Source organism: Tamandua tetradactyla, chromosome 23 (assembly GCF_023851605.1).
Source record: "Tamandua tetradactyla isolate mTamTet1 chromosome 23, mTamTet1.pri, whole genome shotgun sequence".
NCBI classification, from domain to species: domain Eukaryota; kingdom Metazoa; phylum Chordata; class Mammalia; order Pilosa; family Myrmecophagidae; genus Tamandua; species Tamandua tetradactyla.
In genome coordinates, this window is record NC_135349.1 from 31,387,814 (window position 1) to 31,403,998 (window position 16,185).

At 32.0% G+C, this 16,185-nt stretch overlaps 1 protein-coding gene across 1 annotated transcript; it reads right to left on the reverse strand.

Annotated features, from left to right (window-relative positions):
* Nucleotides 1–2,009: 2,009 nt before the first annotated feature.
* Nucleotides 2,010–2,957, reverse strand: LOC143666601 (olfactory receptor 8H1-like). Its single transcript, XM_077140251.1, has one exon. It carries the CDS (start codon nt 2,955–2,957, stop codon nt 2,010–2,012), a length of 948 nt encoding a protein of 315 aa, XP_076996366.1.
* Between the last annotated feature and the right edge of the window lie 13,228 nt (nt 2,958–16,185).

A 16,185-nucleotide genomic window follows, 5' to 3' on the forward strand; every position in this document is an offset into this window, starting at 1 on the left:
GAACATACTAAAAGCCATTAATTGTAAAATAAATTTGAGCATTTCTTGAATTTAGGTTGTCTACAGAATTATAGACTCTGTTGACTATCATTGTCAACACAAGTCAACAGCATACATTTTTTAAATCAATGAAATGTACATAAATGAAAGTAAGACCAGCATATTTCATAAAGTGACAAGAAAATGTAAAAAACCTTATATATAAGAATAGACACAATCTATGTACCAGAAGTGAGTTAGTCAAAAAATTATATTGCTAAAATATAAATGTTTATCAAAGACATTACTCACTGAAAAGGAAGCAAAAGAAGTATTGTGAAAAATGGAGATAATGAACAAAATAGAATGAACAAAACAGATTTCACATCAGAAAGAAGTTCTAAGGAAATAATTTATATGGCATTGTATATGATGAGTTAAAATTGTTACATAAGTTAAGAATGTAAAAGAGTAAATTACAGATATTAGCTGTTGGAATAAATTAATGAACAGTGATGAATTAATGAAAAGTTGTTTAACATTTTATCTCTAAAACAGAAGTTGAAATTTATTATAATTGAATACTTGGACAATATGTAAAATTTTCTTATATAAGTTTGAAAAGCAAAGAAAATTAAAACTGAAAACCCACATTTGTAGAGGAATTTTTTAAAGGAAATTTTAGCAGCTTATCTGATGGAAATTTATGAGATGTCACAAAATTAGGAATCATTATGAATTCTTAAGTTTATGAATCTTCTCTACTAAAATTTAATAAATAAAACAAGACTTTAATTAGAAATTGATTAATTTTAAATAACAAACCTGGAGATACTGATTTTAATCATATTGAATTTAAACAAAGAAACAATAATTTCTAATTAAATAAATTTAATTAGAAATTTCTTGTTGAAATATCACAGAATGGTAGGTATTTCTAATTGTTAGTAAATAGTGACAAGAGATACTACAGTATGCAGATATTTATCCTGATAATTCATAAACCTTCAGCTATTACAAAATTGCAAGAAGAGATTCTTGATTCTCTCAAGATTAAATGACAGAGGAATTAACAGAAATGTAAGGAAAGAATGAAAACTGAAAGCTGCAAATAAAATAGAAAATGACAAAAATATATATATTAACATATACATACACATACATAACATTAGTCTGAAAGACTGTGAAAAGACTATCAAAATTGTATACTTTTCTTTAATATTCAGGATTCTTTCTATTTTCTTTAGTATTTAAACACAATTTCCAAATTTTCATCAATGTACATATACAGTTTTTCTATAGCTGAATTATATCAAAATATTTTTCCTTGCTCTAAGAACAAGTGTTTGAAGTACTGTTTTCCCTTTTTAGTGTTTATCACTGAGATGAGGCAAAAGTAGTTATGAAATACCGATGATCATTTTCATAATAAACACATAGTATAATAAAAATTTTGCAAAAATCCAATTATTCTGATGATAATGGTTATTTCTATAAGTACCCCATTAAATTCTTCACATTCATCATCTGACTTAATTTTTACATTAACTATAAGGACCTAGATTTATTATTATTCTTATACAGTTAAACTTTCAGTGACTTACCAAGGGAAAATTCTGCTAAAAAGCTCGTAGATCTAGAATCTAACACGGAAATGTATTTCTTCTCTACAGAATAATGGAATCACCTCTGAAAGTGCTTTCCATAATAAAATTCTCTGAAATCGGAAAGTGCCTGAAGATTTCTATGATGCAGTTTGAAAGATGACTCCACATTTTTTCATATTGGTTGTGCTTACAAACACATATAATCTAGACCACAGGTATGGTATATATTTCATGGCTCCCAATTACTATGCAGATTTCTAAAAACATATCTTTGGAAATTTTCCAGGTTGTGCATGGTAAAGTACAGCATAGCTAATCAAAAGTAATTACAGAACACTAATGTATTCAGGGAAAGACCATGTAAATACCCAAAAAAGAAAGAAAGTAAAGTTAATATTGAATGTTGAATGTTCAGCATCATTGTCATTTCAGTTGCCTTGAGCCCTCTCTCTTCTGTATGACTCTAATGAGAGCATTTTTCACTTCCTTGTTCCTTAGACTATAAATGAGTGGATTCAACATGGGGGTCACCATAGTATAGAACACAGAGGCCACTTGATCTTTTCCCAAGAAGTAGGACTGCTTTGGTTTTAGATAGGTAAAAACCACAGAGCTGTAAAAGATGGTGACTCCCAGGAAGTGAGAAGCGCAAGTGGAGAAGGCTTTGTGCTTTCCTGAAGTGGAATGAATTTTCAGGATAGTAGATAGAATGGGCCCATAGGACACAGAGATTGTGATAAGAGACACCATTAAGGTGGAGCCAGCCACAATGAATATCAAGATTTCAGTATAACCAGTGTCAGAGCAGGACAGGACTAAAATTGGGGTTATATCACAGAAAAAGTGATGGATTACATGTGATTTGCGGAAATACAAACTGTTCATACAAAGAACAACAACCAAGGTGTCAGTAAAGCCAACCACATAGGACCCAGTGATGAGGGCACAGTAAAGTCTCATGGACATGACAACTGGATAATTAAGAGGGTTGCAGATGGCTACATAGCGGTCATAGGCCATTGAAGAGAGAAGGAAAACTTCAGTGGCACCCAAGAAGACAAAAAAATACATCTGGGTGAAACAGCCAGTAAATGAAATAATCTTGTTGGAAGTCAGTAAGTTTTCTAAGGTTTTAGGTGTGATGACCGTTGAGTAACTGAGGTCAAGGAATGACAACTGACTGAGGAAAAAATACATGGGGGTGTGAAGCTGGAGATCCATGTATATTATCAGTATCATCCCTGCATTCCCCAGCATATTAATCAGGTATATCAGGAGAAATAACATAAAGAGGACCTGCTGGATCTCTTCAGAGTCTGTCAATCCCATAAGGATGAAGTCAGGAACATTTGTGTTATTCCTAATTCCCATAGCATTTGACTGTGGTAAAATACTGAGAAATCAAAGGTGATACTTAGTATGAATGACCTGAAAAACATTTTTGATTATACAGATTATCTGGAATTAAAAAAATTGTTTAACATTCACAGAATTCATACACAAAATATAGGTTGCAAAATGTGACTGAAAATATCTTAGTGTATCTGCCAAATATGCATTAGGTATAAATTATCATTTGGATATTATATAATAGAAGTTCAAATATATTGCATAATTAGAATGAACTTGGCACATAAAGTTAGTAACAATTTAACCCATCCATAAATATTTTACAGTATGTGTTACTATTATCTCTAATTTACAAGAGAAAAGGGGCAGAAAGGTTTTAAATGAATTTTGCAGTCAGATGCATTCATTGTTGAGTTTATGATTTTACCAAAACATGTGGAATTTGGAAAACATGCTTATAGCACCATAAATATGCTTATAATTAATTTTAACAAAACTGAGAAAATGTCAGTTATGTAATGATAGAAAAACAGTTTTAATGAGCCATTTACTTTTATTTTGTATCCAGAATTATTTATTATTTGTGACTAATCATAAATTTCAAACTTAGAGAACTTCACATGAATGAGTTAAAATTATGGACCATGCAAAATGTTAATTTCTGGAAGGTTAGTTGTTTTCCTAAATTGAACATTATAAAATTTATTCCAAAATTATATTTCCAACAAATGAACTTTGCTTGCTGATTTGGATTCCATCAATTCTATATTTCTATTTCTAAAAATCCTGGAATTATTTAGGTGAGGTCCACATGATATGTATATGTATATGCATATTCTCCCAATAATGCCCCCATTTTATTTGATCTGAATAAATCCCTTTAATATTGAAAATTATACTTACCATTTGGAAAATGTGGTGCAACTTTCTTTCAACAGCATCTGTCTAGAAATTTGTTATCCTCATTTTTTTCACTAATAAATTATGTAAACCATACAATGTCCCCAAATTTCCTTAGTCAAAATATTTGTTACCTTTCAGATAAGTTATTTTTAATTTTTCATTCATGCATTTTTGATATATTCTGAAGTAAAATAAATCAACCTAAAATTTTTTATTCAATCCTGGTCAAATGGAAAGTTCTCCCAGAAATGATGTCCCACAATCATTATAAGGAGCTTCTGTGAACCCAATCAAAATAGAACACCCCTTGCCTTTGACCCTGGTAATGTTACAGTACTTCATATATTAAGGATTACTGATATTGCAACATTTGGCCATCTCTGGGACTAGTTTCCAAGGGAGATTTCTTGGCATGTTTCCAAAGACAAAAGTTCAAAGACCAATAATCCATCCATGTTAGGTTTTTAACAGGGAGTTGCCTTCCCTTTAGAAGCCCCATAATTTTGAGCATGATTTTTTGGTATTCCTTTGTGATGCTCTAGTCTTTCTTACTTGTCACAGAGAAGGAATTTCTACAGAAATATTTTACTACTCAGTGGGAGAAAGTTCAGATTGTTAACCACCGAAATCGAATAGCACATTTTTCATGATGATTTTTTTATAGTCAAAAGTATGACACTACCTTAGGAGTAAACATTCACTGCACAAAAATTAGAATAAAACAAAATTCAAAGTGAAAAAGAAAAATCATTCATAAATGTCATTAACCTTTAAATATATTTTCTTCCAATGACTTTCCTGGATGCGTTTAATATTTATTTTTATATATAATTATGTATTTGCATAATTTCATGCTATATTTTCGGTAATTTTTAAAATCTTAACACTAAATAATTGTAATGCACCTTGATCTAAGTTAAATTAGCTTTTTATCAAACCCACAGTTGCATGTATTTCACATTGGGTGGTGGCCCCATCTCTCACTTCCCTCTTGGCATGTGCAACTACTGATGAATGGGGTTTTTGAAGTATTGTGTGGAAAACATGGTGCAGTCTCTTTATTCTGGTTTGGCAGAGTCACCTAATTAATCTACACAGCAGATGTATTTTTGTATGCACATATAACAATTTTGCAACTTTCTATAAAATTTTTGTATACTTGGCTTTTATTTTCTTAAAAGAAAATTGAGAGGAGAAAGTAAAAATAATTGCTGAGAATTTTAATTTTTAATTTATTAAAAACGTGGCTAAAGCTCATTTTCTCTAAGAAAATTTAGTTCACGTTTGTCTTGTGTATTTTTCTTTGATTAGCATCAATGAAATCAACTTTTGTATAGATTTAAAAATAACTCAAAGAAAAACTGTTCACACTCTAGAATTTTTAGGACAGAATGTATTGATTTGGTTAAGGAACTTAGGAAATAATAATCTATGATGAACTTTTGTGAAAACATTTTTTCTTTTCATCAATAAGTTTGTGATTCTGAGACAGGCTTATTTGGAGATGTAAATGCCAGTTTGGATTCATTTCACAAAAGTAATCTTGGCTTAAGCAAAATGAGAGTGTAAAGGTGATTTTCTAAGTTAATGCCACCTTAAAAGTTACTGTTAATTCCTTACACAATCACCATGAGCAAGTTTTTCTTCCCAAAGCTGAGATCAATTTTTACAGCCATTAAGTAAAGAAATGATAGGTGAAGAAATGTGATTTTAAAAAGTAATTTTGTGTCACTTGAAATTGTATTACTTAATATTTACTGCTTGGATTCCTATAGAATATCTCTAATAGTAAAATAATTTTAGTAGAGGACCAGGAGTAAAAAACAGAAAAGGAAGTTAATTTCCTTGTCCCTGACAATTATTCAATTTGATAATCCCTTTCTAATAATATAGTCACATTAGCATTTATATACTTAGATTCATAAGATATATACTTATTTACATATATATTCACAATATATATATTTATTTGTCCTTGTACTTTACACCTCTTTTATAAACATGCATAACTTATTCTTACTTTTTAGTTAATTCTCAATAACTCTACCTTTCATTGCAGTGTTTAGCCCATTTACATTTAAAATAATTATCAATGGGTTATTTTCAATTATGTCATCTGTTTTCCATCCTTTAATATTTCTCTCCTGGCTTCTTTGGGGTTAATAAAACATTGAATATCCAATTTTCTGTATTGAATTTTTAAAACATAATTCTTTATTATATTGCTAATTATTACTCTAAGGGATAAAATTCACATTATTAAATTATCTTAGTGTGCTTACTATTAATATTATATTACTTCACATAAAGTATAAGAACCCTAGAGTATTCTAATTCCTTTACTCCTTGTCATTTTTGCCATTGTGCCACTTATTCCACTTTCATATAGATCACAAACCTGAAAATGCATTTTTTTTTTATCATGTGCGCTCAGTTGTCTTTTGCAGAATTTAAAAACGCATCCCATGCCTGGGGTTCTCTATTTCCTTTGCCAGATGTTTTCTAAATTTTTCTTCTGAGTATCATTTATATCTATGATATCATAATATTTTTCTTCTGATATCATTTTTTTTCATCCTGAAGAACTTCTATTGCCTTTGCTTGTACTGCAGGATTTTGGCAATGAATTTTCTGAATTCTCATTTATCACCCTTATTTTTTTAAAAAGCATTTTCAATAGATACAGAATTGTTTTTCTTTCTGCCTTTAAAGAGTTTTTAGATTGTTTTTTTCTTCAAGGCTTATGGTTTCTGGTGAGAAGTTTGCCATAACTGGTATATTTTCCCCTGCAGGTATTATGTTCTTATTGCCCAATGTGGCCATTTTATGTGTTCCATTACATCTTTCATATTTTGTAGTCTGACTCTGAAGTGTCTCCTGTGTGCCTGTGGGTGTAGGGAAGGCTGTTTGGCTGCATCTGTGTGCATCCATCTGTTTTGGTTCTTCAAAACTTCTTGGATCTGTAAATAGATGTTTTTCTATAAATTTTTATAAAAATCATCTACATTTTCTTATATGTTATTGATTCATTTAGGCTATGTTCTTATTTGCTAATTCTTTTCAGTTTGAAAGCATTTTATTGATCTGGCTTCAAGTTTACTGATACTTTCCTCTATGGCTCCAAAGTGAGATTCAGGTAAATGGAACAGAAAAAGAATGTTCCATCAAATTAGTTACTTTGTCTCCTTTTAACCACATGATTTGCATCACTGTATCTAGGTAAAATTTTTTAAGAAATGTTTTATACTCCACTTTGTATTTCAATTCATTCTCATAATACTTGTCATTTTAGAGGAATTTATTCTACTTAATAAATATTAGCAATATAAACATGGGTTTTTCTAATATATTTATATCTTATTGGCTCAATATTTCTTCTCTCTTCGTTAAATATTTTTTCTTGTATCCCCTTTCTTATTCTTTGTCTTTAAGTATTTTTAGATAACTGCTTTATCCAGTCTACTATATCTTGAAAGGCAAATTTTCTGTGCAAAATCCTAACTTACTCTATACTACTTTCTCTAATTATCAACTAATAGTCTTGAGTTTATTTGTAAATTTATTTCTATTGTTGTGTATATATTTAGGAAAGAGTCCAAATCTACACAATATCAACAAGCTAATTTTATTCCATTTATTTTATTTTCAATAAATGTTATGTTGTGAGGGAATTAAATATTTTTGAAATGAAGCTAGTTAAGAAAAATATTGTTTTATTTTTAAATTTGATATTTTAAACAGTAATTTAAAATGAACAAAAATAACTGTCTTCATTTTGATGCTTGATGTATCAAGCCTGTTTTAGATCACCTTTCTCAGTATACTGATAAAAGAAGATATATCTGGCAAATTTCATACATGATGGCTACTGCTGTGGACATAGTCCCAAATATTATAATGTTGAAATTCACATGGAAGGGAACAAGAACCTTGAGGGAATGAAGTGAGAGAAAGACAAGGGGTGGCAAATAAATTCATGGCTCATTCTGGAAAGATGGATATTACTGTAGGCTAAAGGCAAGGTGCAGATAGAGGAGCTAGCAAAGAGAATGGGAGGTGTAACAGAGATAGGTGTAAGGAGCCTACTGAGAGGAGTAAATATGGAAATAATATCAATTTGGACAAATAAAATATATTATTGCATCTTAGGATGGGCAAATAAAGTGTGACATGTTTTTTTCCTAGAATCAGAACAGCAAGAAAGCATTAATAATCTTAGGAGAACAATTAAATACATCATTGTGTTAATATTAAATATGGAAATGTACAAGCTACTTGAAATTAGCTATGGAAGAATACATGTTCAATACAATTGCAGAAAAAACTTCATAAAAATTAGAACCAGGATAGATATAAATAAACTATGACAGCCACGATTTTTTTAAAAGAAACACACAATTATTTTTAAAGGAACATTATATGTAGAAGGAATAAATGAGAATCCCCAGAAGAAAAAATAAATTTAAAAGATATAATCAGTTTAATAATTTTTAGTCATGAAAAATCTTCACAATAACAATATTATTAGGAGGGAAAATATATAGTATTAATGAAAAGTAGTGAGTGAATAGACAGTAGCCTCAATATATCCCTATAATAATGCCATAGCTCTTCATAAGATGTCCACTACATTAGAAGTTTATAACGCAAAATATTACATTGTACAATGAAGCTTGCAAGTATTAGGCCACTGCAATATAAATAAGACAAAATACACATAAATATGCACACAATGATACACACACAGGCACACACACAAATTTCATAATGTAAGCTACATTTTGTCACTTCCAAGGCTCCTATAAAGTTTTGTTTTTGATACATGAGATACAGCAACTACTTATGCAGTTGATGCAATTACATAAGGTCATATACACAAAGTATAACCCTGTTCAAGTCTTATTTCCTATATAAATCCTTTAGAAAAGACATCATTTGAGAAGGAATATATCTGTAAATCACTATGCCATATTTAATATATATATGTATAAAATAAATATTTTGGAAATTATTCTAATCAAGTCTTTTCTAATTCTCAGTTATGTGCAAGGCTATCCAAATGCCAATGAAAATTGTAACCCTGAAAAAATTAGAGTTTTGGCCTTAATAAATTATCACTATGCTTCCACAAGCTATGAAAATCCAAAGAAAACTTTTGTTATTTACCATGAGTATATAAATTAATGCATGTGTAAATACATCCACATACATACCAAAATACAAACAACACTTACTTGCATATTTTATATTCAATACTTGCTGAATGCTGTATGCTAAAACAAATAAGAATAAGCAATTCCTTTTCTCAAGAAGCTTACAATCTTCATCTTATTTGAGAGAAAAAATATTATACGTACACTTGTTTAATTTTAAAAGCACATCATCAAATTAATGTTTTATTCCTTTCAATATGCATCTTAAATATGATATCTCCACTCTTTCATCTGATTGCTACAAATACCTCATGGACAGTAAATGCAGTACTGAAACATTTTGTAATAATGTCTAGAAGAGTTTATTTATTCACCTGGATTTACATTAAACTCAATTATTGATCCTTGGAATTCTCACTTCAGGGAAAGAAAAACAATTTTGTTTTCATTTTAAAATTGTAGAGTCTTTATTACCAGAGGCTTTTCGCAGGATTTGGAAACAAGTAACTCTCTATATATTCCTAAACTGCTGGAGGAAATATGCTATAGTGATTCATTTATTTATACATTTATATATGTTTGTTTATTAGTTCTTTGAATTTAGTGATGCATGGGGTCATGTCAAGTTCATGTATCAACTTGGCCAGGCAGTGGTGTCCAGGCATCTGGTCAGGCAGGCACTAGCCAATCTGTTGCTATGAGGACATTTCATGGCCTTAAATCATGATTACATTGACTGCATCCACAGCTGATTGAGTTTGTAATCAGCTATGGGGAGTGTGTCCTGCAATGAATGATGTTTAATCTAATCACCAGGAAGCTTTTAAGGAGAATTAGGAAGAGATGGTCACTCTTCCTGCTTCAGCCAGTGAGCCTTTCCTATGGAGTTTCACCCAGACTCTTTGTTGGATTCACCAGCTTCACAGCTTTCACTATGTACTTTGGACTCTTCCATTCCCACTGTTGTCCAGCCAACCTCTTCTGAGAGTTCAGTGAAGAACTTCAGCAGAGTTACCAGCTTGCAGCCTGTCCTACAGACCTTGGACCCTTACATACCCATGGTTGCCCAGCCTACTTCTCCTGAGAGCTGTTGAGGACCTTCATTGGGGTTACCAGCTTGTGGTCTGCTCTACAGACCCTGGACTCTACATTCCCATGGTTATGTGATGCACTTTTATAAATTTTGTATTCACAGATATCTCCTGCTGATCCTGTTTCTCTAGAGAACCCTAGCTAATACATTATACTTATTGTATACAATATACTTATTGTATTATCTATTTATGCATATTTGCCTTAATTTCTTTGAATTGATTTGGTAAATTTGTTTGCACATCTTTGATTAGTATTTCCAGATTCTTCATCTCCTACTTTTGGATTTGTTCCTTTGACTAGGCCATTTTTAATTTTTTATTTATTAATTAAAAAAATTAACAAGAAACAAACAAAAATATTAACATATCATTCCATTCTACATATGTAATCAGTAATTCTTAATTTCATCACATAGTTGCATATTCATCATTTCTTAGAACATTTGCATCGATTTGGAAAAAGAAATAAAAAGACAGCAGAAAAAGAAATAAAATGACAACAACAAAAAATTATACATACCATACCCCTTACCCCTCACTTTCATTTATCACTAGCATTTCAAACTAAATTTATTTTAACATTTCTTCCCCCTATTATTTATTTTTATTCCATATAAAACTCATCTGTTGATATGGTAAGTAAAAGGAGCATCAGACACAAGGTTTTCACAATCATAGAGTCACATTGTGAAAGCTATATCATTGTTCAATCATCATCAAGAAACACGGCTACTGGAACACAGCTGTACATTTTCAGGCAGTTTCCTCCAGCCTCTATGCTACATCTTGAACAACAAGGTGATATCTACTTAATTCATAAGGATAACCTCCAGGATAACCTTTTGACTCTGTTTGGAATCTCTCAGCCCTTGAGATTTAGTCTCATTTCACTCTTCCCCCTTTTGGTCGAGAAGGTTCTCTCAATCCCTTAATGTTAAGTCTCAGCTCATTCTAGGTTTTTTATCAATCCCTTGATGCTGAGTCTCAGCTCATTCCAGGATCTCTTTCCCACGTTGCCAGGAAGGTCCACACCCCTGGGAGTAATGTCCCATGCAGAGAGGGGGAGGATGGTGAGACTGCTCATAGTGTTGGCTGGAGAGAGAGGCCACGTCTGAGCAACAAAAGAGGCTCTCTTGAGGGTGACTCTTAGGCTGAGATTTTAAGTAGACTTGACCTATCCTTTGTGGGGTTAAGTTTCATGTGAACAAACCCCAAGACTGGGGGCTCAGCCTATAGCTTTGGTTGTCCACACTGCTTGTGAGAATATTAAGGATTCAACTTGGGGAAGTTGAATTTCTCCCCATTCTTACCATTCCCCAAAGGGGGCTTTGTAAATACTTTTACACTCACTGATCAAATCACTCTGGGATTCATCAGGGCATCACTCTGGACAAACAAAAATATCTCATGTCCTACCTGAGATTCCAAGTACTTATGGCATTCAATCAAACTATCTACATAAGTTATATTAGGAAATGCACTAGTCAAAATATAAATTTTGTACCAAATAAACATTTTTTGCTTTAATCTCACACATAAGGTGACATTTTAAAATATTAATTACCATTTTCAGCACCCTGCAATAATGACATTCCTTTGTTCTTCCTCATTCAAAAACATTTTTTAAATTGGTACATTGTACATTTCACTATTATTATACACTTTAGGCATTCCTAGATTATACAATCTCAATCTTTAACATCTATCTTTCTTTCTGACTTCATTCATGCCCCCAGCCCTCCTCTCTCTATCATTCTCACATGCAGCTTCATTCAGTGTTTTAACATAATTATATTACAGTTAGGTAGTGTAGTGCTGTCTATTTCTGAATTTTTGTATCCAGTCCTGTTGCAGTCTGTATCCCTTCAGCTCCAATTACCAAATATCTTACCCTATTTCTCTCTCATGATGGTCTCTGTTATTAATGAAATATTCCAAGTTTATTCACTAATGTCAGTTCATATCAGTGAGACCATACAGTATTTGTCCTTTAGTTTTTGGCTAGTCTCACTCAGCATAATGTTCTCAAGGTCCACCCATGTTGTTACATACTTAATAAATTTATTCTTTCTTAAAGCTGCATAATATTCCATCGTATGTATAAACCACAGTTTGTTTAGCCACTTGTCTGTTGATGAACATTTTGGTTGTTTCCATCTCTTTGAAATTGTAAATAATGCTGCTATAAACATTGGTGTGCAACTGTCCATTTGTGTCTTTGTCTAGCAGTGGTATTGCTGGGTCATATGTCAATTCTATATTCAGCTTTTTGAGGAACTGCCAAACTGACTAGGACTTTTATTGAGTTTTAATAAGTCATGTGATTTTCTTCTGATATCTGGTTATCTGAATATCTTGAGGGGTCTATTTTTAATGTCAGTTTCTCTCTTGTATAGGATTTTTTTCTTGCCAGGGTTTGTATTAGGTCAGTGCTTTGCACATTCGGTTGTCAGAATGGCATGGTACCCATGCAGGAGGTGTAAAACAGCTTCTACTGGTCCTGGATAAGCTCTGAGAAGCCCTGCAGTTTTCACCTGCACTTACCAGCAGAGGACATGGCATTGTTTAGTGTCTTAATTGTCCTCAGAAGCTACTTATCTCCTAGAGCTGGGCAGTGTCTGACTGGATGGGGCAGAATCTGTGGGGTTGCTGTGTTCTCACTTCTAAGAAAAAATGTTTAAATTAAGTGTGGGCTTACAGAAAGTATGATTATCAACTTTCTTGTGAAGTAAAATTAGGCCTACATTAAAGAGTAACTAGGCAGACTACAACAAAGGAAATTAGATGGCTGGTTAAATATATAAGATTAGGGAATACAAGTGCTTGGAATAAGGCAGCAGCAATGTTGATTAGTAAAGAAGAGATTTACTTGAAGGTTATTTGGAAAACAGAATCACTATGACCTAATCCTATAAATATTTAGAGAAAGTAAAAAATATCAACTCAAGGTGACTTGCAAGAACTCTGATTTATGTCGCTTGGTGTATTGACACACTGGTATCCCCAATGATAAAAACTGAGAGCGGGGCAATGATAATATTGATTATATAATGTGGAGTTTGAGTAAGAAAAACATTTTTCTTGGGTTGGATATATGCATATAGCTCACTTTTGGATATAAAATGCCAAAATGTCCAACAAAATTATGAATGTATCTCTACCCAGACGTGCTTAGTTACTACAATTGGCTTGAGGAACAAAATGCTGTGTAACTTTATGTGTAGTAAAAGGAGGTTACTAATCTGAAACTCAGGATGACACAATTTACCTAACTATTAATGATGTCCAACACAAATAAATTTTTCTTCAAGATTGGCTTTCTCATTGGGAGCAGACAGGCTATAAGGTCCAATTCAAATCTAAATTTCTTTGATTTTGGAAAAACATAGAAAAAAAATGAGGTCTGATTACATGCAGCCTTTTCCAGACTCATAATCTATGGTCATAATCTATGGTGTACTTGATAGCCACCAGTGGGATGCCTCACAGTTGGAATGACATTCTGTCACCAAAGCATCTCTCTAATGTCTAAACTCTTTTCTACAAAATCTCAGCAAATCGTCCATATTTTGCTTGTATATTCCAGTTACAGGGACCTTTAATCTTCTGTATTATTCCACATGACCTTGGGTCATTTTATCTTGTAAACCATATATTGACTCAAAATTTGTTTCCACATTGTGTCTAAGTAGTAAAAATATTACTAATCATATACTTTTTTGACTTTCAAATGCATTTAATCCAAAAAGTTTCATATTCATAAATTGGATACCTGGAAGCCATTTAAAACAAATCTAGTCCTTCTCTGCCTGACATTCTCCAATAATGAGACTATTTTTATTTGTGCCTTAACATTCAATTCAGTGTTTCTCCAAATGATGTTTTTATTATTCTTATTGCTTTCCCTGAGAAAAAGATTAAACAAACTGGGACATGTTTTATGTGTAATATTCATAACTATGCATATTTATACAGAACTTTCTAGCCAGACCGGGATAAAGTAGAATGCCAGTACCTTACCAAACAAATTCCATAGCTCCATATGAGTATATAATTGCTGAAAAATGTTACATTGTCTTTGCAATGTAAGATCTTGATAGGCTTGAGAAGTTGATTTTGTTGTCCTTTCAGAGGCTAAAGTCATTGGGAAAATTCATTCAAAGAATTTAAAGCTAGAGTAATAAATATTTGCAAATATCTGGATCCCTCCTTATTTTTAACAGTGTCCCTAAACAATAACTTTAACTCTAATTTTATGATATTTAAGAAAGTCCATTTCTGTGGATTTAATCCCCTAAGTTATTTTAATTATGCTTTTATTTGAGTGACTCTAACACTGAATCTGATTCAATGACCATATTCTCCAATCCATGTTTTTAGGGAAAAAAAATAGAGAAACCCTAATTCCTCAGATATTTTTCTGATGCAATTAATTGATGATTTAGGGAAAGAAGAGAAAGATCACTCATTGTATCTTCATTAATTTTCACTTTGTTGGCTTTGATTTTTTCTCATCCTTCTTGAGATTTTATTATGTAACTTTCATTATTTATATGTATTAGTATATCTATTATTCTTAGGTCTTCTCAAAGAACTGCCCCTTTCATTAACATATGGTATCTTTCTTTGTGTCTTTTTTATTATTTTACATTTGAAGCATAAGTCATCTCATATTAGTATACCTACGCCTGCTCTTTTCTGATTGTTATTTCTATGAAATATGTTTTTTCAACTTTTTACTTTCAACCTGTTTTTGTCATTAGGCCTAATGTGAGTCTCCTGTTTGACAGCATATAGATGGATGCTGCTTTATAATCCACTCTTCCAGTCTATGTCTTTTGATTGGGAAGCTTAATCCATTAACATTTAATGGTATTACTATAAAGGCAGGGCTTTCTTCTACCTTTTTCTCTTTTGGATTTTATATGAAATATCTGACTTTTTTCTTCTTTCACTTTTGCTGATAGTCTTCATTTCTATGCTCTTCTCCAGTTCTCTCTCTCCTGTTTTTCCTATCTGCCTGTAGGGCTTCCTTTAGCATTTCTTGAAAAGCCAATCTCTTAGTCACAAGTTAGCTGAGTTATTGTTTGTCTGAAAATATTTTAATCTCCCCTCATGTTTGAGGAACAGTTTTGCTGGCTAAAAAATTCTTGGTTGGTAGTTTTCCTCTTTCAGAATATTAAATATGTCATACCACTGCTACCTAACCTCCATAGTTTCTGCTCAGAATTCCACACATAGTCTTATTGAGCTTCCCCTGTATGTGATGGCTTCCTTTACTCTTGCTGCTTTCAAGATTCTCTCTTTGGCTTAGACATTTGAAAATCTGATTAGTAAGTGTCATTGAGTAGACACTATTTGGATCTATTTTGTTTTGGGTATCACTGCTCTGCTTGAATCTGTAATTTTATTGCTTTCATAAAAGATGGGGAATTTTCAGTGATAGTTTTCTCCATTAGACTTTCTACTCCTTTTCTACTCTCTTTTCCTTCTGGGACACCTATAACACATATTCATGTGTTTCATCTTGTCATTAAATTCCTTGAGACTCTGCTCATATTTTTTCCATTCTTTCCCTATATATTCTTTTGTGTGTCAAATTTCAGATGTCTGTCCTCTAGTTCACTAATCCTTCTGCTTCTTCAAATCTATTGTTGTAGGTCTCCATTGTTTTTTCATCTCTTCTATTGTGCCTTTCATTCCCATAAGATCTGCAATTTGTTTTTCCAAACTTTTCATTTCTTCATGTTCACCCAATGTCCTTTTTATATCCTCCCTCAACTTGTTGATTTGATTTTTGAAGAAATTTTGCATTTGTTTGACCTTTCTGAATTATTTGTTTCAACTCCTGTATCTCATTTGAACTGTTAGTTTTCTTTTAACTGGGCCATATCTTTGATTTTCCCTGTTTTACCTGGGTTTTCTTGTTAGATGGCTTTGTTCTTTATTTGTTCTTTGGCATACACTTAAACTTTTTCTAGACCTCTAGCATAGGTTCTGTTTAACTGATTAGAATTTTTCTATTTTGTTTTTCTATTTATTTCCCTGTCTATATGGAGACTGGTTTTTTTAGGTGGGACTCCTCAGATATTATCATTC

Bases quoted from the DNA above. Each gene is read 5' to 3' on its own strand.
- LOC143666601 (XM_077140251.1), bottom strand. From the start codon at position 2,957: ATGGGAATTAGGAATAACACAAATGTTCCTGACTTCATCCTTATGGGA.